Below are 27163 nucleotides of genomic sequence, written 5' to 3'. Positions count from 1 at the left end.
CTGAAGAGTGGTAGACAGCAGGGAGGTGCTGAAGGACAGCACTCTGTGTACCATGCGGCCTGCTCTGTCCCTGCTAAACTCACCTTAAGCTAGCCTGCTGCCCTCAGTTACAGTGGACCATGCCATCCCATCACCGCTATTTGTTGGAAGCTTGGGTGCAACTCAGCTTGCTGAGAGGGGTTTGCATGGAGTTTAGACAGATAGGGTATGTGACTTCCTGATTCCCAGACTACCACTGTACCTTTATCTGTATGCCAACTTCTCTCTATCTCTTTGATGTTTTGATGGATACATCTTCGATTGCATCCTGTTTACAACTTTTTCCTCACACGTTCCCTGGACTTCAAGGCGAGAGGGCATCTTGGATCTATATCCTGAGAACAAAGAACATGGCTTCTTCGTTCTCCAGCTAGATACTTAGCTGGGGCTGTAGAATTCTGTAGGTACTTCCTTTACTAAACATTAACTTTCTTATTTTAAACCAAGTCTCAGTCTGAATGCCTTTCAGCTAAAGGTGTGCTCCAAGCAAGGATTCATTAACTAAAGTTAACTTCTCTGCTAACACTGCTGATGCCAAAAGCTGGTTTAGTTGGCTTCTGTACATAGAATGGGGAGGGAACGCTGTATATTATTATATTAATTACAAAAACTACAGATAGACAACCTTTTTAAAAGAAGAATTCTCCCTTTTCTCTCATACATCTCACTAAGATAATGCCTACTGCTGTAAATGTGCATGTCATTGTAAAATAAAGTATGCTGATTGCTTCAGAAGTATTTGTTTTACCCATGTGCCAAGGTAATCAACTGATCGATCACCTAAAGCTCCTGCAATTAATCAAGTAAGATTCTTTAAACAGGTGACAGTCCTATCTTTGATCATCAATATCTCATGCATTCAAGTCTACAAACTGGGGACCCACACACATGGATGAACTTGCCCTCCAGTTTCCCAAGGGCAAAGTAGAGACATTAACACTTCCTCGCTTTGCTGGAGTGTTGTGCAAATTAATTAGCTAACACCTTCCACAACACACACACATGCTCAGGTAAAATGCCAGCTGAGTCTTCCTACACGTAGAGCCCTCAAGTTGCCAGACAGTAAGGAGGTGAAAGCTAACAGCACTATTTACAGGCATGCTGGTTTGTGCTGCCTCCACATCTGTCATCTTACCTTACGGTTCACAGCAAGAAATAATTCATTTTTTTTCTGCTTGAGTTAACACATTACCATGTGCCAAGGTTACCTCAAAGGAGAGCTGGGAAGGCAAGTCGCAGCAAGTGGCAGTTATCTAGAGGTTCAGGACAAGAGAGAGATGCCTCCTCCAAAATGCTTTTGCATGAAGGTAATGTTTCACTGCCTCGAACATCTGCGTCTCGCTGTGACTCTATTTCTTACTGCTAGAGCACATACCCAAGAGCATGTCTTTTTGAAAAGGCATTTTTATTAAATTTTCCAAAGTACAGAAATGGGGGGGGGGGGAGAGAGAGAGAGACAAAAATGAGATAGCCGAAGGTTAACATGCAAAGCAAAACCACCCCTTATTTCTAAATTTGTCTGATCTGCCCACATGGTCATTTACAGTGGTACCTCAGGTTACATACGCTTCAGGTTACAGACTCTGCTAACCCAGAAATAGTGCTTCAGGTTAAGAACTTTGCTGCTGCTCCGGGGGCGGAGCAGCAGCAGCAGTAGCAGCAGGCCCCATTAGCTAAAGTGGTGCTTCAGGTTAAGAACAGTTTCAGGTTAAGCACAGACCTCCGGAACGAATTAAGTACTTAACCCGAGGTACCACTGTATACTGTTAGCAAGGGGAGAGAAATTTAACTCAGTTTGCATTAGAGGTGAACCTATCTAACCTACACATTGAGAAAAAATGTGCAAAATTAAACACAGCCACCCTTGGGAATTTGTGTCTCAGAGCAGTTGTCCAGCACAGTAATATGCGCAAAGATGCATTCACTAGGGGAAAATCTGCAATAATGCAGGGCCAGTCCTAAACATTTTGCTGCTTGAGGCAAAACAAATAATGCTACCCCCTGCCTCCTCCTCCTCCATCACCACCTGAAGTGACTGGAGGCAGGCTGGGGAAGGAAAGGGGGAACCTGGGGGGGGGGGAGCAGGTGGCAGCAGCAGTGGCCCTGCTCTTCTTAGGCAATGGCCACATGCAACTAGTGCAGGAGGCAACGAGCAGCATGCTCCTGGGGGCCTAGATCTGCTGTCCCTCCCAGCTGTCCCCAGCCGGCCGCCTGAGACAACTGCCTCACCAAGGCTCATGGACAGGTGGGCCCTGATAAAACGCAACATGGCAGGGAGAAATAACATGCAAAAATGCATGTTAGGGGAAGTTGTTTTTGCAAAAAAAAAAAAAAGTGTGTATGTTGGGCCAAACTGCATACAAAGGTATGTCCTTCCCTAGTTGGAAAACCAGCAGTTTTTATGTGGTATGGCTTTTCTTTAGCTCTGCCCTGTGCAGAAACAGCATCAGGATTCCTACATAGCAAACTGAATTTGAATAAAACAAAATGTATTGGGGGTTATTGGGTTTTACCGCTGAAGAGGATGAGATTTTGTTGTACGCTGCAGCATCTAGGCTCTGTGTCATGGCCTCCTAGCAGACTTGTGCTCCAAGGCCATTTTGGAAAAAGTCCCATCGGGGATGTCTGAAAGCCAAACTTGAGGTGACACCCATTCAAACTTTTCTACTCCAGTGAAAATGGCCAGTGTGAGCTCTGATCCAGACTGGAACTACAGCAGGGGGCAAAGGGTTAAAATTCCCTATCCATCATGATATGGATCCGGTTTAGGCTTCCCTGTGCTGGTTATTGGTTAACAAGTTGTGCAAAGCCAGACATATCATCTAATTTAGCCCTAAGTAGAGTCTCCTTAATGGCTTGCAAACTTCTATATGTGCACAATTTCTTCCTACAATATAAAGCTGCTAGACAGGTGAAAAAATTCAGCCCTAAACTTCTCAATACAACAAATATAACATGAGATTTCGGGGACTGCAATCCTACTTACCTGGGAATTAGTCTCATTAAGTCAGGTGGGCTTGCTTCTGACTAAGCATATATAGTATTACACTGTCAGTGTGCATTAGCAGTCCTTCTTAGAGTTTAAGATAAATTCTTCTTTCCATTTCTACAATTGGATTTTAGATCCTGATAACATGAATCAAGATGGTATCATTGCAATACTGATTGGATTTTTTAAAAAATCAAAGAAGAAAGCACATTATTTCTTTAAGGACATTGCTTCCTTCCATTTCCTGTCAAGTAATTTAATATTTTCTCAGAAGATAAGCTTTGCCTATGGATACAAAGTCCCTTGTTAGATACCTCCACAATGCTATGGATGTAAGATTAAATCGCAGTAGTATTAATCAAGAATATTTTCTTGCATAGAATAGCATAATTGCTAGAGCTCCGGATTTCACAGCTGACAAAATATATGATTAGAACTGCTTCACTGGCAATCCTCAGGTACAGCTTAACTAACCTATTTTATAGTCTCTAAAAATACACTCAATTATCTTCTTCTGGAAGTGTTTGTTAAAATGACCTTCCTCGTGGGATATAAGCAAATTATTTGCTTGAGCTACTGCAATGCCTTTTGTGTCTCTCATCTTCAAAACATTTTATTTCAGAATTGTCCCACTTCTTTCAGAGGTACTTCCCCCAATACTTTTCTCAGCAATACAAGACAGAAATAATATTGACTATAGTTTGTTAAGGGGTTGCTGGGAATTGTGACTCTGTGAAGGGTAAACTACACTACCCAGAATTCTTTGAGGTGGGAAATGTTCTTTCAGGACCTCCTCAGCCCTTGCAGCCCAGCTCAATGACAGAGATAATCCAAAGGAGCAATGTCCCCCATGTTTCAAAAGCCCAACTGGCTTCAGCAAGAAGTCAGACATTTAGTGTCTCCTGTCCCAAGCTGTGGAATGCTCTTCCATTTGAGTGACCTTCAGGTGTCTCTTGAAGACCTTTATATATATACTGACAGGCCTACTCTGTTGTTGAATTTCCTTTCCTTTCCTTTTTGGATAAGCCAGTCATTTTTGTGATTATTTTGTAATTTTATGTTGTGCAGTGTCTTGATATGTTATGTGAATAGGTGGTATATAAATACTTTTATAAATAAGTCGCTTCACACTTTGCATCGCAGGACCAATCCAGAACCAGTGTTGTGTAGCTTGGGCTTGCTGATCAGGTCGGTGGATCGAATCCGTGTGATGGGGTGAGCTCCCGTTGCTCTGTCCCAGCTCCTGCCAACCTAGCAGTTCGAAAGCACACCAGTGCAAGTAGATAAATAGGTACCACTGTGGTGGGAAGGTAAATGGCGTTTCTGTGTGCTCTGGTTTCTGTCACAGTGTTCTGTTGTGCCAGGAGCAGTTTAGTCATGCTGGCCACATGACCCATAAAGCTGTCTGTGGACAAATGCTGGCTCCCTCAGCCTGAAAGTGAGATGAGTGCAGCAACCCCATAGTCACCTTTGACTAGACTTAACAGCCCAGGAGTCTTTTACCTTTTTACCTAGTGGTTAGAGTGCTGGACTAGGGCCTGGGACACCAGAGTTCAAAGCCCCACTCAGCCAGGAAGCTTGCTAGGTGGTCTTGGGCCAGTCACTCACTCTCTGTCCAACCTACCTCACAGGGTTGTTATGAGGATAAAATGGGAGCAAGAGGAACTGCGTCCACCATCTTGAGCTCCTTGTAGGAGAGGTGGGATATGTCTGTCATCCATAAAAATAAGTCACCCCTGCGTATTAACTCTTTGCACCACTGCTTAGGGAACGGATGCGGTTTCAGTCATTATACATAGAAAAATATACTTTCAAAACAATACGACAGAAATAACCCACTGTATTTTGGCAGACCTGGTTTGCACATCACAATAAGCCATAACTATGGCACAGAGCAAATGTGTGGGTTCACAGAGATTGCAGTTGCTTCACTCTGACGCAGTCATTTTGCTGTTGAGTCATGCTAAGCCAAGCCATGGTTTGTCTTAATGTCCTGGTTTTGTTTCTCACCAGACTAACTAGGAGCTCTAACCAGGATCTGGGCTATGATTTACAGTTTATGGTTTGTCTGGGAGAGCTAAACCACAAGCCCTGGTTCAGTCGACATGCAAAGCTACTGCTTAGCTCAGCATGTTGGAGCAGCAAAATGACTAGGGCTGAGCAAACTGGCTACATCTGGGGCTGCAGGCACAGTTGTGCTAAGCCCTGGTTTGGTTTGGCTTGGCATGGCATGTGAACCAGGTGCTACTGGAAGCTTAAATGCAGTAAGAACTTTAAAGTGATTTTATGTAAAACCATAAAATGATGTCCCCGTTTTCATCAGAGAAATGTTGGAGGGTGATTAGCGTCACAAAATGGTATTACTATTATCTGGCAAAATATACATTTCTAAATAAATATCCATAAGATGTATGGTTTCGGTGTTAAGTGACAAAATATTTTTTTCCACTTTCCTCTTATGATTCAAAGTCACATTTATATTGAGAGGAGGGAAGTACTAGAGACTCAGAAACTCCTGGTTGCTGATTCTTTTGTCAGCCGCTCTGTAGCAATCTCAGCTTCCCCGGGCAAAAATCGCTATAATGAAATAAATGTCGCTTACCGGCTAGGAACAACGCAGCTTTAAAAATTAGATTTTTGTTTCCTGTTGGTATAATATACTTGTAACTGGTGAAGCACACAGGGAGGAACATATTTAGTCACAGGGTTAGGGAGACTCCTAGTGGCTAAATGTCACCATTTCCAGCCATGCAGAAAATAAAATGCCCCGCTTGCCAGGTTGGTTAATGGTACAGCGGGGTCGGGATATGGCAAACAAAAATTAGATGTCATATATGATTGGAACTTTTCTGCAAAAGTCAGTTAGTGGAAGAAGTGGTGCTTATGGGGCAGAGGGAATGTGGTTAACTGTTTCACTTGTGCAGTTTTTAAAACGATGTATTCCAAAGCTGCAATCTTTGAAAAATATTTGCCCACCAGAAGGGGAATAGGCATGTCAGGGTGGGGGTTCATCAGGAAAACAGAGCAGGGAGGAAAGGGTTAATCACCTCTTTTTCTCCCCCACCCCCAAATTGTGGCCCTCCCAAAACTGCTTTATGGTTTATAGAAACTGGAGATGCAATCACTCTCCATCAAACCAAAATAATACCTTTAATTTCAAATTCAAACACAGTTGCTCTGAAATTGACTGTTGCACTTTCAGAGCATACGTTTCTTTGAAAGCAATATAAAAGGCGATGATTTAATGTTTTCGAGGAGCATGCATGCATTCTTCAATATTTTAAGGATATGTTGTCCAGTCCGATCCAACTCACATTCTGTCCTCCTCCTGCCCTTGCTCTTATGTTGTCCTTTACACCCAGAGTAGCTTTGTTACTAATAGGAAAGAGTTAGTTTGTGTCTGCCTGCTGAGCTTATGTTGTGTAAGCACTATGCAGAGCGCAATGATGTTGTACTGGAAACAATGAAACAGGAAGGAGAAGCGAATTAAAGTCCAGCCAAGGCTAGTGACCGCTTGCTGTCTACTTCTGGAGACACAAGACTCAGTACTTTTTTAAGCATAGAGAGGCATCAGACCCTCTTTTCCACTATGCCCGGCTATTCAGAGTTTTTCTTCAATGTGGACCATGGGTATCTCGAGGGCCTGGTCCGAGGCTTCAAATGTGGCATCTTGACGGCTTCTGACTATGTCAACTTAGCACAGTGTGAAACGCTGGAAGGTGAGTAGGAGTCAAACGAAATCTCAGTCTCGTGACATTTGAAAGTATCACAGCGGCCTCTGTAGTTCTGCTGGGAGGGAATGGTATTTGATCAACTAACATTTGTTGAAATGTGTTTTTCTTTTCAAATGTTACTGAAACAAAACAAAAAACGGGATTGTCCTTCAAAAGGTCAACTGGAACTCATATTGGGATAAAGGCAGAAATCATATATATACTGCAACTGAAATGACATTGAGTTTGTTGGAAATGTGTAACGCTAGCATATCAATAAAGTATTAAAATACAGCTGCTGTTACCAGTTGTATACAAATAAACCAATATTCTTTTATACTTGCAGCCTAATTCATAGCCACGTTAAGTCAGAACTGAAATAAACAAGACTACTAATAATTTGTCTTAAAAGCATTTTTGATGGATAAGTAGACGATTTTGTGCTGGAATCACTCAGTGCCATCCTAGAAGACACTGAAGTCCCACACTAAACATACCTGCTGAGAAGTAAATCCCACTGTGTATCATGGACATCCCTGTCTGGCACACACATGTTTTGCATGCTTCCATAATTGGGCATTACGTTCCATCGTGTCTTAACATTGCTACTTTTCAGTATTTTGCCTTCAGGAACAGGGAGAAATGCATGTAGTGCGCATATTAAAAAGGGGACTCTAATGCATCAATTGCATAAAATGCTCTCCTCCCTTGGGCTGATCTTTGTCCGAAATCGCTCCTCAGCCCTGCCCAGATCTGGAGGATAAGCCCACCTGAGGCCACTTGAGTTTCCTTTGGCTCAGACCTCAAAGCAGCCCATATACAAGGAATTGGGAAAAGGCTGCTGGCAGGCAGCACAGTTCTGCCTTTATTTCTTCTTGCCTCTTTTTTATATAAAGTTTCTTCTGCCTTGCTTTTCTGAGACTCTTCCTAAATTATTCGCGATCTGTTTGCCTGCTCCTCACTTTGTTTCCCCTTAGCTTCCTTTCTGCTTTAGCTATGCCCCCCATGTCCTGGGCGGCAGGACTACTCGCTCCCAGCCTCTTGCTATGCAACAGCTTCTCATTGAGACATGTTTGAAACACGGAGTGGGTGTTGTTGACGCTCCTTGGTCCTTACGGTTCTATGATCGCTTTCCCCAGCCTGGTGCCCTGCAGATGTTCTCCTATCAGTCCCAACCAGTTTAGCAAGTGGCTGGGAATGGTGGGAACTGGTGTCTAACTGGAGTTCACTGGGTTGGGCGAGGCTGTTATGTGCTGGGTTTGTATCATTTGGTCTCTCATCACATCGTAACATGATCATGAGTGTTACACCTAACACTTCCCAAAGCTATATTACGGTGCAGTTTAATATGTAACCTGGTCCATCCCAAGGTAATGGCAGAGCAATCCAGTGGTGATTCAGAGGAGCAAACCAGCTTTAAAAATGTGGCCACCGTTGCAGGAATTGCTAGTGAGCCAATGCAATCTGTGAGGGCCATTCCTTCTTGTTACCAGTACCAGCCTCTGATGATGACGCAGCTGTGGGGCAAGACAACCTCTCTCTGCTGCACATCCAGCAGTGATGTGAAGAGGGGGATAAGCTCCGACAAGAAGCTCATGAAGGCTAAGAAGTAAATTAGGATGAAAGATACCAGCAACTAGGGATGGAGGGGAACGTCAATTCAGTTTGCATTTAAACCTACCCAATTTGCACTTTCTGGAACAATATGTCAGTGGTGTCTAAACTTTCTTCAAAGAGAGCCAGACTTGATGAAGTGGAGGGCCGACTCCACTTGTTAATCTTTTTTTAGGATTGAAGTTGTTGAGCTTTTTTAGCTTTTTTTATTAGGGTTGAAGTTGTTGAGGTTTTTAAAGGATTTTACCCCAGGAAATAAACTGCCACAGGGGCCGGATTAAACCAACCAGTGGGCTGAAATAGGCCCCCGAAACGGACTTTGGACATGCCTGCAATATGCCAACTAAAACACAGTCAACCTTTGAAAATTGCACTTCTCTGAATTTTGCAATATCTTTTTCATACATTACCGTAAAGCATTGCTTTCCAAACTGTGTGTCGTGAAACGTTTGTGTGTTGGCTGCAGTGTGTAGGTGTGTCACATGACTGCTCCCCACGCTCCTCCCGGGGATGGAAAGGGGTTAGTTTAACCTCTGGTTTGCTAGTAAAACTGAATTACTGTGTTGCGAAATGATGCTTGTCTAAAAAGTGTGTCACCAACATGAACATTGGGAAAGGTCTGCGTTTAAAGTATGCATAGATTAGTGAAAATAACATACGGAAAGGCATGATATAAGGTAACAGTTCCCCAACTTCTTTTCACCCACTATTCACTATGAAAATTTCTGAGGGTCTTGGCGGACCACTTAACAAATTTCCTGTTGCCTGTTGTAGCAATCGTGATGCGCTCTGCTGGACGCTGTATGAATTTTAATTGAACTTTTATTGGTTCTTTTATTTCTTATATTGCGATTTATTGTATTACTGTTTGAATTCCATAGAATTCAAATTGTAAGTGTTCTTAGACCACCTGAATGAAGCTCATGGACCACTGTTGATCTGTGGACCTTAGTTTGGGAAACTCTGTATTAGGGGAAATTGCTCTGTAAAATGCATATATTAGGCAATATTTCACACAAATACACAGGTGAATTTTCATGAGGACTTTTTAAAAAAATTGCAAACGAATGTTGACATGTGGAGAACTAAACTTAAGAGTGGAACAATGAAAAACTTAGAGAAATGAAAAACGACGTATTTGGTTATCTTGACGCAAGGTCACTGACCTTTACGGCCAAGCAGGCATTTTAACCTGAATCTCTCAGCCGTCCAATTTCCTTTGCACACTACAAATTACATTCAGTTTCTGGTGCAAACAAGCTCATACATACTGAAGTAAAATGAACATGTGTGGAGGTCATTACAGATATTCAGTGTGCATTGATTTCTCTGCATTTGTGAGGACAAGTTATGGTGCGTGAATCACCTCCGAGTCATCTGTCCTCTGTGGCTACAGTTTCATCCATGTCCTTTTTCTGCATGGAAAAGAGTAATGAGACAGCAGAGTGCCTTGGGTTATTTGACTCCATCCCTTTGTTGCTCACAAGGGTTTCATCCGCACAATGTTTTACCAACAGAGCCTTGTTTTTAAATTCTGCAGCACTTTGTTTAACATGCAACCCTTCATTAGCTTTTACTGGCAGGCTTCAGTCTAAGGCAGAAAAAACAGAAGCTGCACAGGTACATGCTGATGTGAACTTGTATAATTAGTTAAACCGAGTGCACAGAAGCTCCAAAAGCATTTAAATGATCCAAAGCTCAGAGTCTGTCCTTGTGTGCAACTTCTAAAGGGATTTTGTTATGGAGAGATGCTTTGGTATCAGATACTCTGATCTATCTTTTCCTCTTTGCCAAATTTCCATTCCCAGATTTTGTACAGGGAAATCATTGTACATTCTGCAGTAGGGACTAGCAGACGATGACCCAGTTCACACAGACAGTTGAAGTGGTATTTTCTTTTTGAAAAAAATAATCAAGTGACTAGTAAAATCACACACAATGAGTCACATTGCATCATCCTTCAGAATTCCTGATGGCGAAGGGGACTCAGTTTCATCGGTGGGTGGTGACTATTGACATTCTGCAACAGTGAAGCTCTTTGCTTCCCCCATAGAGGGGAGAACGTAAATGGATCTGGATAGGGACACAACTGGGTCTGGGGCTAAATTTTTTCCTTACTGAAACAGATAAAATACAAAGCTTGCATGAGATTATAATAGTTGCATCCATTGATGTGCATTGCATTTATGTCATGAGACCTTTATGTGTATTCACTTCTCCCGGTGAGTGCCAATAAAACCCAATACGTATAATTTACTTAAGACATATAATAAACTTATTACATATATACTGTTGCATGTCACCCTAATCTCCAAGCAGTGTGAAATTCCAGGGGTTCCAGGTGCTTACCTAGGATTCCTGTTTCCTTTTGGAAATGTGGCACAGTGGAGACTGTAGTGTCTTTATGATATATGCTATGCTTCATTATGCTTCTTTGTTTTTAAATTGTATTTCTATGTTGTGTGAGTTAATTTTGTTCACATTTATGTACCCGAACTGGGAACATTTTGATGAAGGGTGATAGTGGCACAGCAATAAAACTGCTAGCACAGTTGCAAAGCTAAGCAGGGTCTGGTATGGTTTCAAACTGGATGAGGGACTGTGTGTTGAGATTCCTTCATTGCAAGCAGCTGGACTAGGTGACCCTTGCGGTCCCTTCCAGCTCTATGATTCTACAAAGTACATTTTAAATAAAGACATGATCAAGTTTTCTCATTATTATAGAGGCTTTAGGGCAGTTTGCTCTCTGGTTTTTGTGTCTGGGAGCTGGACTAATGTGCTGCACCAGAACTAGGCCTTCCTATGTGACTGTAATACCTGCTCGACCTGTACAATTGCAAACAAAAACAAGGACCCAGATGCACTTGGCCTCTAATGCTTTCACCTTGAAACAACCCTGTAAAAGTTGTTATGAGATTCCTACTGCTCAGAGAATGCAGAGTGAAAGAGTAGCCCAAAAAAAGAGAAACGGAAGAGATTCCCATCACACAGCAATCTTGGACAACTATGTGCAATGTCTGAATCTGTACATAATAGGAAGAAGAGTTTGGATTTGATATCCTGCTTTATCACTACCCGAAGGAGTCTCAAAGCGGCCAACAATTTCCTTTCCCTTCCTCCCCCACAATAAACACTCTGTGAGGTGAGTGGGGCTGAGAGACTTCAGAGAAGTGTGACTAGCCCAAGGTCACCCAACAGCTGTATGTGGAGGAGCGGGGAAGCGAACCCGGTTCACCAGATTACGAGTCCACTGCTCTTAACCACTACACCATACTGGAAGTCATACTCAGTGCAAACTGCGGTTTACAAGTCAGCTTCCAACCCTGATTTCAGATCCTGGCTTGTCAGCTCCACAGTAAGTGTGGTTTGGGGTGGGTTCAGACCTTAAAGCAAACCATGGGATTGTGCTGCATCTGAACCAATGGGTGTAAAAAAAGGAAATGAAAGAGAAGTATGAATTTAAAAAAGGGGGGGGATACTGTCTCTTTAACCTCCTTAGTTTCTTTGTAGAAAACAAATCTTTTCCAATTCTATTCCAGACCTGAAGCTACAATTGCAAACCACAGACTACGGAAACTTCTTAGCCAACGAAACAGGCTCTCTCACGGTTTCTATCATCGACGACAAACTAAAGGCCAAACTATTGGCAGAATTTCACTATTTCAGAAATCATGCCTTCGAGCCACTTTCCACATTCCTAAACTATATTACGTAAGTAAAATTAGTAATTTCATGATGTGAGCAACTAATAAACAATGACTAAAGGCCCATAAAGTCAGAGTATTGAAAGCCAGTGTGGTCTAGTGGTTAGAGTGTCAGACTAGGACCTGGGAGACCAGGATTTGAATCCGCACTCAGCCAGGAATCTCACTGGGTGACTTTGGGCCAGTCACCGCCCCTCGGCCTGCCCTACCACACAGGGTTGTTAAGGGGATTAAATGAGGAGAGTTAGAACCATGTAAACCACCTTGAACTTCTTGGAGAAATAGGTGAGATATAAATGTGGTAATAAATCAATTCTAGTCTCATGCATATGTTTTTTAGCCCATTTTAATGGAATAGTTATGTACAAACTTACTGGATTTTCTGGGTACCATGACGTATTGCAACCTGAGTTAGTTTCCATTGGGAATAAACTTTGCAAGGTCACTTTGTTCAAGCCCCATTGAAATAAATGAGTGTTACACAGAAGCAATGTTTGGTGGATTGTTTTCTGAAGTGTGCATCTTATGCTAAGCAGAATGGCCTAGACTCTGTTCAGTAATGGCAGCTTAATCAGAAAACTTACCTTACAATCTGATTACTCAGGAGTAAGCTCCGTGCATCCCCAGTAATGCATTTAGGATGGACTTCAATAAGTAGATCCAAGGCCTACTTATGTAGTCATTGTATTCATTAGCAATGCTTCTTCTGGCCTGCAGTAAATTCTTATGGCAGATGCCCAGACGTTTATCTTTTAATTCATTTTGGCAGCATTGTAATATTAAATTTCCCAACTCCCTTTGAAGCAAGGTTTATTTTTTTACTTGGCAACCTAATTAACATTGATTTCTTAACATCAGGCTGTTTGGGTGGATTTTGTGATTGAATTCATTAAGTCTTCCTAGTTGTTTAAAAGTCTATACAAGGAATGGTAGCCTGCAGCCATGGTGCGTGAGCTGTGATGCTGCCAGTGGACCGCCCTCCCGGTCCTGTGATTTTCATGCAATAAAAGGCAAGAATCCCTCTAAATTTCCTCTGTCAAGTTTGGGCTGTGGTTGTGACTTTCTGGTAGAAGTCAGTGCCATGTTTTCTTACATGTGCATCTCACCAGAGGCTTACTGACATTATAGCAGCCTTCCATAACCCAGTGCCCTTCATATGTCCAAGACTACAACCCCCATCATTCCTGACCATTGTCCATGCTGGCTGGGATTTATGGGAGTTGTAGTCTGGAATGTGCCAGGTTCAGGAAGCCTGGGTTAAAGGAATGCATTGGGAGGCAGGATCAGGTGTGACTGATCTTCATGTGCTCATTCATAATAAGGTTTGATGAGACCCCACGTGTACAAATGTATGTGCATGGTTTATGTCCACACTATCAAACAGGACTCTACTTAAATAGGCAATCGGCCACAACACATTTGGAAAATAAGCCCATTTCCTGATAAAAAGTGGCTCTGGGCATTAAATTCTAAGTTATTGATTTTTGCATTTGATTGCAGTGATTCTGTGCAAGCCTGGTTAGATTAGGGACTGTCTAATGTAGCGTTCTGTTTACAAGAATTCCTTGTTGCCACATTGCCACAGCTGATAAAGAGTGATCACGCCTTTTCTGCAGAGCCCTGGCTATTTTAACCTTTATATTTGCTAAATGTGGCTTGGTGTTTGGCTTTTTTAAAGCACTTTTCTCCCTGAGGAAGAAGATAGTATTTTGATGAATGTTGTTTCATCTCACTAGGTACAGCTATATGATTGACAACGTGATCCTGCTCATTACTGGCACATTGCGTCAGCGGCCCTTGGAAGAGCTGGTTCCCAAGTGCCATCCGTTGGGCAATTTTGAGCAAATGGAAGCTGTCAGCATTGCTCCAAACCCTGCAGAGTTATTCAATGCAATTTTGGTGGATACACCCCTAGGTATGACAGTTCACAATTTCTGAACCTTCAGATGAGATTGTTTTTTATCATGGCAGCACTTGCTCTCTGCATCTAGTCTGCTGTACTTGTGGCCCATTAAAATGAAGGCAGCCAGTTGTCTTAGGGCAAAGACCACAGAAATGGCAGAATTTTTGCCCTGCATGAAGACGGTCCCAAATTCAATTCCTGGCACTTCTAGGTAGGGTTGGAAATATCCCCATTCTGAAACCCTCCTCTGAAGAGCTCAGAAGGGTTCTCAGGCTGCTTTGCACTTAGGCACTACTGACAGCTACTCTTAGCTTCAGAAGCTGAAGCTTTGCTGCTGGTCCCTCTCTGTCCCTAGAGGCTGGGGAGACCAGCAGCAAAGCTGGGCAGCAGAATGGGGGTGATGATCCTGGGGGGGGGGGTTGATGCCTGAGGCAGCTGCCTCACCTTGCCTCTTGGGTGGGTCGGCTCTGCCCTGTAGGAAAGCTCTAGAGAGCTGTCAAAATAAGTAAAAATTCATTGCATGAATGGGACCAGGCACTCTCAGTGATTTTTCTCTCCAATATTCTTAAAAGAAATAAATCAGCATTTACAATCAAAATTATAACAAAACAAACAAATAAATAAATGTATCAAAGTGGGTGATATAATATATGCAGAGATTAGAATAGCCTTCCCATAGATCATCTATTTATTTTTCTTAGTTATTAAATTTGTTAGTCGCTTTATCTAGGCAACCCAAAGCAACACTGACTGCTAGGTCAGAGAGTAGACCAAATTTTATAGTAGCATTTCCTACGAGACACCTGGTGGAGATTTGGATTAGCAAAGACTCTCCTCCCTGGAAAAGAGGGGAGTGCATTAGCCCCCTGCCTCCTCCTCTCACCTGGCTGGTGCCCACGCCCCTCGGCAGGCACCCAACCAGGGGGCGTTTACAGCAGCCTTTTGCTGCGGCGCTAGCTCCTCCTCGGCCTCATTCTTCTCTCCGTCGGTGACATCAGGGGAGAGCCTATAGTTGGATTAGCATCTACAGGCTCCACCTACTGGTAAATAAACCCCCTTGTTTTAGACATCCAATGCCTAAGCCAATACCTTTTCACTGCTGTAATCAATAAAGTTGTGGCCTTTTCTTGCCCATTAACCTTATATCACGTGTCCTTGCGTATTCATTTCACATTGCAGGGGTCGGGTCCTCGAACCACAACCCCATTATCTTCAAAGCAGAATCCTACTGCAAAGCTGAATTATATATACACATCAGGAATGTTGAAAATGTTTACTTCCTCTCCTTCCTTCTATATTATTTTTTGTAGCACAGTAGAAAGTCAGTCATTGAGCATAAAAAAATTGTTAAAACCAATAAGTAGGCTTCTTATGCTTCTCTACAGCTAGCCTTTATAATTTAAACATGTCTGCTTTTCAGCTGATTTCTTTCAAGACTGTGTATCTGAAAACGATCTGGATGAAATGAACATTGAAATCATGCGCAACAAACTGTATAAGGTAAATGCTTTCAGCACCAGCTGTGAAAAAGTAAATTGGGGGGATAGGTACAATGTACAGCCATGAAAATAAGCGGTCTTGAGAACTTTGGATAATAGGTGGAATTTAAATAGTGCGCTCTCAATAAATGGGGGAAATTAACCCTGGTATTGATGTAATGCTCACTGCACCCTCTGTCATTCCCTGAAATGAATTTGCATGCTGCAGGAAACGGCAAAAGCAAATGTGCAAGTGACAAGAGAGTCAACTTCCAGTACTTGGCACTTCCTATAAAATGCAAAGCCACCCTAATCTGAGAGCAGGATGTAACATATAGAATGTGTAGAATTTGGACAAGTTCAGCTCTAAGGGTAATTCGGAGGGAGCAGGAAGAGATTTCTGATTCCTGGAATTTGTGTTTCTCTGTCGTGAATGAAACTTTCACATTTCCCCTTGTAATCAGATCTCCAAGCAGCCTCTGTTTCTGGAGGGGTACCCATATTAGTCTCTTGCAGAAAAAAGAACAAAGAGTTATGGAACCTTAAAGACTTTTCACACTATTGTGGCATAAGCTTCCATGAACTATTTTCCACTTCAACAGCTGCACGAAATGTTCTCTTGACTTACAGGTGTATATAAACAGACGGGTGCCTCAGGGGAATGGTAAAAGTTGAGGTATTGTATATTAGGCAGGATGGAGTTCAAGGAAACCTGCTTTCTAGTAAATGTGCCTGGGAATTTGCCTTTGTGCCATTACATGAGCACTGACAACCTACTGTAGTAGTGTATGTGCAAATCAGCTAACTGTATTTCTTTAGTAAAGGCTAAGGTCCTCTAGGCTTTCCTACTGCAATGAACAGTGATGACAATGTTCATATTTACTTGTGCATTCTAAATAAATAAAAACATTGCTCCTGCTAAACGTTATTGCCAACAGTCCGGTTCCTCTCCTACCAAAGGGGATTACTATTGCAGCAACACATCATCAGCAGGAGAAAATGAACCTGTCTCACACCTGTTAAAACAAAAAAAATTCCTTCCAGTAGCACCTTAAAGACCAACTAAGTTAGTTCTTGGTATGAGCTTTCGTGTGCATGCACACTTCTTCAGATACACTGAAACAGAAGTTTCCAGACCCTTCTATATAGTGAGAAGGTGGGGAGGGGTATTACTCAGAAGGGTGGTGGGAATGGGTGATTGGCAGATAGCTGTGATGAGCCTGTTGACGACTCTTAACGACTGCAATAGGTCTTACAGGAAAAAGCAAGGGGTGAGAAGGTGAAAAATGGCTTTGTCATATATAATGAGATAAGAATCCAATGTCTTTGTTCAGGCCAGGTTTCTCCATGGTTTTAAAACCATCTTCCTGTAATACCTATTGCAGTCGTTAAGAGTCATCAACAGGCTCATCACAGCTATCTGCCAATCACCCATCCCCACCACCCTTCTGAGTAATACCCCTCCCCACCTTCTCACTATATAGAAGGGTCTGGAAACTTCTGTTTCAGTGTATCTGAAGAAGTGTGCATGCACACGAAAGCTCATACCAAGAACTAACTTAGTTGGTCTTTAAGATGCTACTGGAAGGAATTTTTTTTGTTTTGACTATGGCAGACCAACACGGCTACCTATCTGTAACTCACACCTGTTAGTTTTTACATGTTTTGTACTTCCCATAATGGCTGGTTGAACATAATAAGTAAGGGAAATGGCTGGCTGACTGCTCCAGTCATGACTGTCAGTAATTCAGAGAAGGTTTGAATATAATGTGACTTTTTTTCTGTCCCATTCTTTAGTCTTACCTCGAAGCGTTCTATACGTTCTGCAAAAACCAAGGTGGCACTACGGCAGATATAATGTGCCCACTCTTAGAGGTAAGGAAAACATTATGCCTAGAAATGAATCAGTCGTTCTTTAGCCCATGCTCCTTGTGCATGCATAGATTCTTCAGTCAATTTGTCCTGTTTCCAAAATTGAGCTACATTTGTTTTCTTTCCAAAATTCACCTGTGAATGCTTCTATACCTTATCATGTTACAAGGTGATGCAAGAGCTGCCTTTAAGTTTTCCAGTCTGCCCCCTGCCGACAGGGAATAGCTGCTCTAAGAAACTACAAAGCCTGCCTGCCACCATAACCAATATACACATTTCTGATATTACAATATATATATATAAAAACGACAAGCTATTAGTCTACAATATCTCGATAGTTAAAAATAAATGAATAGGGCAAAAGGAAAATATCAAAATTCTAGATGATCCATTACGCATTTCACCAAAACGTGACCATGATTTTTCCATTTATGAATCACTTCCTATAAAACATCTAAAAGCAATTTAAAAGCATCATCAATGAAGACACATATAAGAACAATTATATCAATTTCATACCATTCATAACACTATTTCATTGTTCTTAGTTGATAACAACATTTCAAAACAGCTTGAAAGCAGAAAACGAAAAGCTCATATATTTCAGCAGTTCAAGAAATACTCAATGCAGATCATGGGAGAATCAGTCAGCAGGCTGTATGAATCCCACTGTTCACGTGGGCAGGTCCACGCCATACATTTAAAGTGCATTCAACGCACATTTAAAGCACACAGCTTCCCCAAAGCATCATGGGAACTGTAGTTTATTAAGGTGGTTGGAAACTGTACTTCTGTGATGGGAAAACTATGGTTCCCAGGATTCCTTAGGAGAGACTTGTGCTTTAAGTGTGCATTGAATGTGCTTTAGACTTCAAACAGACCTACATGCATATATGGTATACTGTATATATCTGTTGACGATTGGGGCCTTTGTATACTATTATCATAATTTGGGGAGCAAATTTAACAAATAAAACCAGAAAGTAATATTGAAGTTTTGATGCTTTTGATCCTGCTTCAAACATCCTGCCAGTCACATTAAAAAATGGCTTCCCTTTCAATTAATTTGCTGCATATTAATTCTGGGCCAAAATACTGTAGTGTGTTCTCACTACATCTGCAACCTCATGGTTGTTTTATCCCCTTTCACATCAAATCACCCCTTGTGATTCCACGGTGTCCCACAATTTCCACAGACTTACGAGGAGAGCAATTTGGGGTAAGGAAGATGAGAGCAGACTCCCATCGCCAGCAAACCCCTCCTGTGCTCCATAGTAGATGTCTACAAAATATTTTTTAAAGGCTGAAAGCTGTCATTTGTTTTTGTCTTATGCAGTTTGAAGCAGACAGGCGTGCCTTCATCATCACCATTAATTCATTTGGCACTGAATTAAGTAAAGAAGACAGACAGAAGCTGTATCCAACGTGTGGGAAACTGTATCCAGAAGGCTTAGATATGCTTGCCAAAACAGAAGATTATGAGCAAGTGAAGGGCGTGGCAGACTACTATGCTGTATGTAAATACTAAATAGTTCCTAACAAAAGCTTACTGTGTCTACAACATTCCATGGCATGTACCACCAAAGAAAGGGCATTAAGTACTTGTTCAGCCAGATTCTAAACAAAGTGAAGAGTGCCGATTCTCAGCGACCCTCACAAAGGGAAATACATGGGGCAATTGCCAAGGGAGGAGACCATCGTCTCTGTCATAGACGCCAACTCCTAAGGGCCCAGGTCCCTTCGGGGGTCCCCCATAAAATACTATAGGGGGCCAGACCCCCCCAAAGTTGATGGGCATTGCTGCCTTTCATTCTTTTCCATGTTTGGATGTCATTTCTCAACAAGCCCTGTAAACAAACTTGTAAAAGGGTTCCTGGATGGGAAGGAAGCTAGGATTGGGTGAAAAACTAGGTGCCTAGAAACTTAAGCTTGGGGAGAGATGGGTTCAAGCCCCCTTTTAGCTTTAAGAATTCAGAGTAGCCCTGGACCAGTCAACCCTGTAGATCTGTTTTGGGGATAAAAAGTGGGGCGAGGGGGGAATAAACCTTCACCAGCACTTGGTACCTTCATTACTAGGATCTGGGGCAGGGCTTATCTGCCCCCTACCAATATTTTATTCAAGTTGGCATCCCTGGCCTCCATCTTGTCCAGTTCTGAATGGGTCTTGATTGGTTGCGATGAAGTCTCGTTGCCCCAGCAGATGGACTGTCCACTATTCACAGCATCGCTGGTGGCAGAGGTGAGTGGGGTCCAACCAGTTGCCAGGATTCGGGTGGCCTGGTGGGGGGGGGAGGCTCCTGTACCTTAAATTGTGCAGAAAGTCAGTGCAGCTAATCATTAAAGGTGCAATAGTTTCCAGACCATGCTAGCCAGAGCCCATCTCTTAGATGAGGGTGTGTACCGCCAAAGAAACCTGGTGAAACCTTTATAGTTGGGTCCAATTGATTTATGAAGGTTAATTGCACAGTGTTTGAGAAGCTTTAGTTTAGTGTCAGTCATTCAAGAAAAATGAATCTGTGCTTTGGAAAACTCACTTTAATCAGGAGATTGGATTTTCTGTAATTTACTGCCTACACATTCTTTAAACTCATAGCCTAACATGATGCAATAAGGATACAATGGCAGGCAATCACATGCCAGGTTTCAACAAATACATTAAATAGGGATGGTTTCTGTTTCACTGAGTATGGGTGACTGGGAGGTGTGAACAGCCCTTGAAAAATTACAAGGCTGTGTCACCTAGTGGTTATGGTACCTAGCAAAAGTCTTCAGAACACAAACATTTCTATCTATATGAATCTGCCCTTTGGTAAGTCCATGAGGTTTAGCTGCACTACTCTGGCAGCAGCTGTCTAGGTTTTGAGGCAGGAATATTTTCCAGCCCCACCTGGAGCTGTCATGGCCTGAACCTGGGACCTTCTGCATGCAAAGGATGTGCTCTGTCACTGAACATTGACCCCTATAAAGTCACTTTCAGGCAATGTGTGAGTGAGGGGAGTAAGAAATACCCTTGGAACTCACTGGCCATACATTCTAGAGTTGTGCACCTAAGGAACCTATTTACAAAAAAAGGATTAATTTTAAATACACAGAAACATCACATGTAAGCGAAATAAAACTAGTGGTGGTTTTTTGTACTTTCAGCAATACAGGGCTTGCTTTGAATGCGTAGGAAGTGGTACAGGAGGAGAAAAAACATTAGAAGATGCTTTTTTTGAATATGAGGTAAGATGCTCTTTCTCTGGTTCAAACCTTTATTTTTGCTACATTTGTTTTTCTTCGACTTGCTCAGAGTCAACTGTGACAGAAAGTGGCAATGGACTTGCAGGAGGTGACATTGTTCACTCTGAATGAACAGCCAGTATCTTCCTAAAGCAGGAAGAGGGAATATGCAGCCCTCCAGATGCTGTTGGACACTCATCATCCCTGACCATTGACCATACTAGCTGGGGCTAATGGAAGTTGGAGTCCACTAAAATCTAGAGGGCCACAGGTTCCCCATCCCTGTCCTTCAGTATTATGAAGCCGCATAGTGCTAAAAATGACTACCACCTTTTGGAGAAGCGAACTCAAAAGAAAAAAATGCCCACAGAGCCATTTGTAAGTAATAGAGACATATGGTCAAATTCCATTCAAAGCAGTTCTGAATCTTCCAGCGCTGCAGCCATTAGAGAAACATTAATTTCCATGTCCTAACCTATTCTTTTAATGTTCCTGCGGCCTGTTAAATTGTCACAAAACCCCAAAGATAGCTGCACTTTGACCCAGCTCCTACTGAGAAGAGTACTTGTAAAAGAAAAGGTTTCTAAAACTCTTTAGAATGCTTGAGAATGAAAGATGTAACGTACAAATACAGTAACTGATTATTTCCCTCGCTAATAAAATATTTCTTTCTTGCACTCTTTTCTCCAGGTCAAAATGAATGTGCTGGCATTCAACAACCAGTTCCATTTTGGGGTCTTCTATGCCTATGTAAAGCTGAAGGAACAAGAATGCAGAAACATTGTATGGATTGCTGAATGCATTTCCCAGAGACACAGAACAAAGATTAACAACTACATCCCTATTCTCTAAACTAGACTTTAGTGGTGTGTTTTAATGGTACATCTATTTCATCTACTGGGCTCTTTACTAAATTACTCACCATATTTCAAAAAGGGGGGTTAATTTGCACATTATAGCCACCAATAACATTTTATAATTATGATTAGCCAATTAGGCATTTTAAATTTGGGGCACTTCCATTTCCTCCTGCCCTCCCCGATCTTTTCCAGAGGTTCTGTCAGTAGATCATCAGTAGAGCCATGACTGCAGAGTTTTCTGCAGGAATAGTGGAGGGCTCTGCACCCTTCTAGCCAGTGGATCTCAGGGTTACGATTGCTCTGGAAAATGTAAAATCTTCCCCCCTATCTGATCTCTTTAATTATCACTGCCTCCAGCTGGTGCTTTTTCTTTTTCTTTAAAAGCATGCACCTTGAATGCAAAGTTGCATTTCACTTCACTTCAGGTTGGGCCCCAAGATATGTAAAGTATAGAGAAAGAAAAACATTACTTTAAAGCATTAGCATTTCATTAAAGAATACTTCTCGTGTATCACATGCATGGTTAGATTTAAATGGCAAGACTCCTATAACACCACTTAAGAATCATAAAGGCCGACAAGAAATTAATGGGTCAGAAGCAGCTCTACTACCTAGCAATTGCTTGTGATTAAAAACATGTTGCAAAGGCAGAAGAGAGAACTCCCTTGGGCTGTTTTGGTGGGACATAGACCCGTTGTTGTTGTTGTTTTTAAAAAATGCAATAAATGGGTTAAATAAAAATATACCGTAATTGTTTTCCACAAATTCACTGTGAATATATAGCCGCCATTCAGCTAAGAGTCATCAAATAAAGTTTGTCATGAAATGTGATGATATATGATGAGATGTAAGAATATTACAGAATTGCTTATTTTGCTGTCCTGCTGAAATAAAATCTATTTCCTGGCCTATGCATGTATACAATTTCTAGTTTGCTTTTGCTTTACCGGAAGGACAGAAGCAAGGGGAGCAAGGTGTCTGCTTTTAACATCTTCCATGCTGTTTTGCTAAGCAAACATAAAGGATTTTCTTTAATTACATTCTTCTCATAAGGAGTAAATGAATGGGCTTGAGAAAAGCAACAAACAAAATTACCTGTATGAAAAACTCAAATCCATATTATCTGAATAAACCAGCGTTGCGCCTGTAAACATTTTGTAGTGCAGGGAACCTTAGGACCTCTAAAATCTGTAGATATTATTGGACTCTAACTTCCATATGCCCTAGGGAGCATTACCTATGGTCAGGGATGAAGAATGGTGTAGTCCAATGACACAAAGAAGGCCACATGTTATGGCGTCAAGGTAGTGCCATCAGTGTACATATATCAAAATTATGAGGCAGGATAGAACTCTTAGAAAGCAAACGAGTCATTTTGGAATGTTTGCAGGAGACTAAATCTGTAAAAATGACCCTGCCGGAACTGACCAATGTCTGCCTGGCTCATCATTCTTTTTTGCTCACAGCAGCCAATCAGATGCTTCTGCAACCTCACAAGCCATTCGTGAAGATGATGAGCTTCTCTTGTGTTTGCCCTCAGAATCTGGCATTCAAAGGTATATTGTCTTTGTATCTGACAATAGCTTTCCCCATCCCAATGGAAATGGTAATTAATTATCTGTAGCAGTTTCCTGGTGAGCTGAAAAAGAACTTCACAGAGATCTTCAAGCACACACATGCACATACACGGTAACTGCCTCCTTGCGGCATTGTCTCACACAGCTGTGATCTATGAATATTACAGTCATATGAGTGGAGATTATGACTTGGGCTGTTCTTTCACCCAGTTGACACGCTGCCAGGAAGAAACAAAGAAGGAAGTAATGTTGCTCACCACAAAAAGAGAGAAAACAAGAGATTTTCTCAAATTTTGTTGGTGCATGACATGTTTTGGACAGAAGATTTCCCCTCTCCCCTTAAGTTCTCATGCAGAATTTTATTTTAGGCAAATCCCCTATCCACATTTGAATGACAAACATGTATTCCACTCATTACGAATGAGAATAAAATGGCTGTAGGTCAATGGACCTACTTACTGAAGACTCACCTGGGCTCCACAACACAAGGTGAATTTAACAAAAACTTTAAAAGGTAAAAACGAAACACTCCCAAATCTTGATAAAACTAGTCCTAAATAGACTTCTTCACTCAGGGTCGAAATGGAAATGTGTTCCCAAGCCATCCCTGAAAAAGAAGAAAGCCAATCAAGACGGAAAAACCCATGAAATCAAGCCTGAAATATTTTCGCACACACATCACAGCCACGTGGAATTGTTCCACATAGGGCTGGTCCAAACGTTTCATGGTCTTAGGTAAGTGGTGTCCAAATTTTTTTCAAAGAGGGCCAGATTTGATGAAGTGAAGGGCAGTGGGGGCCGACTGAAGTTAGGACTGAAGTTGTTGAGGTTTTTTTAGGATTTTACCCCTCAGGAAATAAACTGCCGCAGGGCTGGGTTGAACCAACCAGCGGGCTGGATTGGGCCCCCGAGACAGACTTTGGACATTCCTGTCTTAGGTGAAGGTCAAGGTGGTGCTTCCTCTCATTCCCTGTACAAAGTTGACCAAACTGGCAGCTGAAACCTACTGCGATGCTGACAGTGGGGCAGCATCTTCCATTATGCCTGAAGCCAGGAAGCTAGCTTGAGGGAGGAGGCCCCGTGGCACACACACAGCTCTATCCTCCAACACCTTGATGCTGCTCCCTGCCCTCAACAACTGCTACCTGAGGCAGCTGCCTCCCTTATACACCCTAATATTAGGGCTGGCTCTGATACCACACAGACATAACTCCCATGTGCTTTAGTATGCATAAAGGGAGCCAAAGCCTTGAGCAGGAAGAGGCTGCACTCCTCTACAATGTGTGTTCTGATTTTTCTCATTATGCAGATATGTGTGATTTTTCAGCCCAGCGAGACAATGATGTGCTCATCTTAATCACCGCAGCAGTAGAGCTGCTGTATTAGAATCATAGAATTGTAGAGTTGGAAGGAACTCGGAGGGTCATTCCTGCAATGCAGGAATCTCAGCACAGAATCATAGAATTGTAAGTCAGGAAGGGCTGTAGCTCATTGGTAAAGCATCTGCCTTGCATGCAGAAACTCCCAACTTTGATCCCCAGCATCTGCAGGCAGGGCTGGGAGAGATTCCCTGCCGAAACCTTGGAGGGCTGTTGCCAGTCTGTGCAGGCAATATTGAGCTGGCTGTTGTTCCACCTATATTCTGCTATTCCTTACTCAATTTATAAATACCCTACATCTGTGGACTGGGGTCAATTTTATCCATGCGGATATCTTGTATTTGATCTAGTCAAACGTGCAAAACAGAGAAATGACATGTATTAGGTATGTGTAAAAAAAACCATTTAAGCTTGCACCTTAATGTAGACCTTAATGTAGCAGCTTACACCCATGCAAATAATTTGCTGTGCTTCCTTCTTGATTAATGTAACACTTAGTTGCTGACTAATCTTAAAACAAGGGATAATAGAAAACATGAATTCAATAGATTTTTTAAAAATGTAGACAAGTTATGGCATTCTGCTATTCATGAGTGCAGACACTCCATTCTGTTTCCCTTCTCTGTTATTTCTCCCCCACCCCACCCCTGCACAACAGACACTTAGCATTCTGTGATCCCCAAGTGCAGTTAGGGTTCTCCTATCTTTTCCAAAGTTTTTTTGTAATTCTCCAAACTTGGGATTGCCCCCAGTGGGAAAGCTGCATACTCTGGCACCGGGGGTGGATAGCAGGCAGGGGCGTGTGTCCTGGGGGCGTGGCACATCACTCACGGGGGCGTGGCGCCTGGAATAGTGGGGGGTGCGCTGTCAGGAGTTCAGCCTACACTCGAGTAGGACCCTGGCAGAGACACATGTCCAACTGGCATGTTCTCTCCCTCCTGGTCTGTCGTTCGGGAGCTTCAAAAGCTTTTTTCAGCCTGAACATCACAGCGACCGATGCCAACAGACATCAGCACACTCAGGGATCCGCAGAGTTTGCGCAGTTGCATTACAGACCTCAGCAACTCAGCATTTTGGCTAATCTACTTTATTTACATATAAACACTCATGGAGCACTGCAACATGGCTCCCTCTTTCTTGAGCATCAGACAGCAAAGAGAAAAAGAACAAAGGACAATAGTTCCACTTCACAGAACACAGTAACACAAACATCCTGTCTTCGTCACTTCCCACTCTGTGGAGTCAAAACATATACCGTCATGTGATAGACAACAATCCTATGACTGCAATCACGGAGCAGGAATTCTAATGGTGCTGGTGATTGCCAGTGAATCAGCCAGTGATTGCCCCATGCCTGCTAATACCTCCCCCCTGTGGTTGGATGGGGCCGATTTGGGTTTTGACTACATGAGCAATGGCACTCATAGCCCAAACATCAGAAATAGAAGGGAATGATGTCACCATATGCCACTGACAGAGGGGGGTGTTTTCCTAAACTCAGCTCAGCGCATGACTCATGATATGGGCAGGTGTGCCAGGCAGATCACTCTGTCTAGCATACCAGCATGTCATGAAGCTTTGAGCAGCTGGCCAGGGAGCATAGTGTTTTTTTAGAATATCGGAGGCTGGTGCTATCAAGTTCTTTTCATGTAGCCTTCAAGTGCACTTATGGTGAGAAGAATCTGTAACTAGGAAAAAAGCTGCTGCTGTTACGCAAGACTTTAAGTCAGGAGGTTGAACTTTATTGAGGAAAGCTGCTTGACAATCCCTGACAATCACCACAAAATTCTTTTGCTACTTTTCTGGTCCTCTCCACTCCAAGTGAGCTCTCAATGTGATCACTTCAGTTAAGTAAATGCAATTTCAAAGAATCCCCTGCTGCAAAGAGAAGGAATCCAAACAATGTTAAGGCTCTGTACTTTGTGGATTTCTCTTACCACATAAATATAGAGAAATGACTAAACCAAGTTAGAGACAACTTTCCTTCCAGGCCTTTTTCTAAAACTGTAACACACTCCAGTTGCTGCAAATGGATAATACCCGTATTTCTGTCTAGTAAAGTAGGTTAACCTTTGCACCTACTTGTTGGAGAACTCTGAAGTGCTCTTGATTATTTGTACAGTAGCTGAAAGATTATATGGCCCCTCTCAGATAATTTGTTTAAGCACAACAGCAGTGGCCCAATTGCTCCGTTGTGCCAAAGACAGGATCAAGATGTCCCCCCGCCTCCTGCAGGGTACAGTTCTGTTGCAGGAATATTTTGTGCAACCTTTGCGATCGTGACTGAAGTGTGGAATGTGGTTGCATGAGTGCCAAAAACACCTATGGATTATTGTAGAAGCAAGGACTCTTTGACCTTCCTAATGATGTTGGACTCCAACCCCCATGCGCCCCAGCCAGTATGACCAAAAGTAAGGGATGATGGGACTTGTAGTCCAATGTCAATCACAAGTGATGGAGCTCGCTTCATTCAGTGAAGGCTGATCCAACCGCAGTCCATCTGCCTTCTTGCTTACAACCAGCCCTGGCTGCCTGCTTCATTCTCCTTAATCTCAGTATCGCCATTGGAGAACTCAGCAGGGAGGAAGAGGATGGGAGACAATACCAGGACTGATTGGCTCTGCCTGTCAGCGGCTCTGGCTACTGTTGACATCCTGGCTTTCTGTCCTACCTGACCCAATGGGCACCAGCCACCGCTATCTCCACCCCATCATATGCTCATAGTTTTCCCCCTTTTATTATTATTCTATATTCTCTAGATACTTAATGCCTCAATGCAGTACCACCTTACAGCCGCTAGTCAGGGTCTCTTC

The 27163-nt window shown here is 42.5% G+C and overlaps 1 protein-coding gene and 1 long non-coding RNA gene across 2 annotated transcripts in view; one reads left to right on the top strand and one right to left on the bottom strand.

The window, feature by feature from the left end:
* Nucleotides 1–27163, bottom strand: part of LOC309374730 — a 154071-nt gene that overhangs the window by 121738 nt on the left and 5170 nt on the right. Inside the window, exon 2 of the long non-coding RNA XR_014170690.1 lies at nt 22717–23578. This is a non-coding gene — a long non-coding RNA (uncharacterized lncRNA). The remainder of the gene's footprint in view (nt 1–22716; nt 23579–27163) is intronic.
* Nucleotides 5380–21652, top strand: ATP6V0D2 (ATPase H+ transporting V0 subunit d2). Its single transcript, XM_081919840.1, has 8 exons — nt 5380–6747; nt 11895–12066; nt 13796–13974; nt 15383–15462; nt 17238–17315; nt 18649–18825; nt 20457–20537; nt 21225–21652. The coding sequence occupies exons 1-8, from the start codon at nt 6618–6620 to the stop codon at nt 21384–21386; spliced, it is 1059 nt and encodes a 352-aa protein (XP_081775966.1). The 5' UTR covers nt 5380–6617; the 3' UTR covers nt 21387–21652.

This window comes from Podarcis melisellensis (genome assembly GCF_964234715.1).
Source record: "Podarcis melisellensis genome assembly, chromosome: 7".
In the NCBI taxonomy this organism is placed as follows: domain Eukaryota; kingdom Metazoa; phylum Chordata; class Lepidosauria; order Squamata; family Lacertidae; genus Podarcis; species Podarcis melisellensis.
The sequence above is the reverse complement of the archived record's forward strand: the minus strand, read 5'-3'. Positions and strand labels throughout refer to the sequence as shown.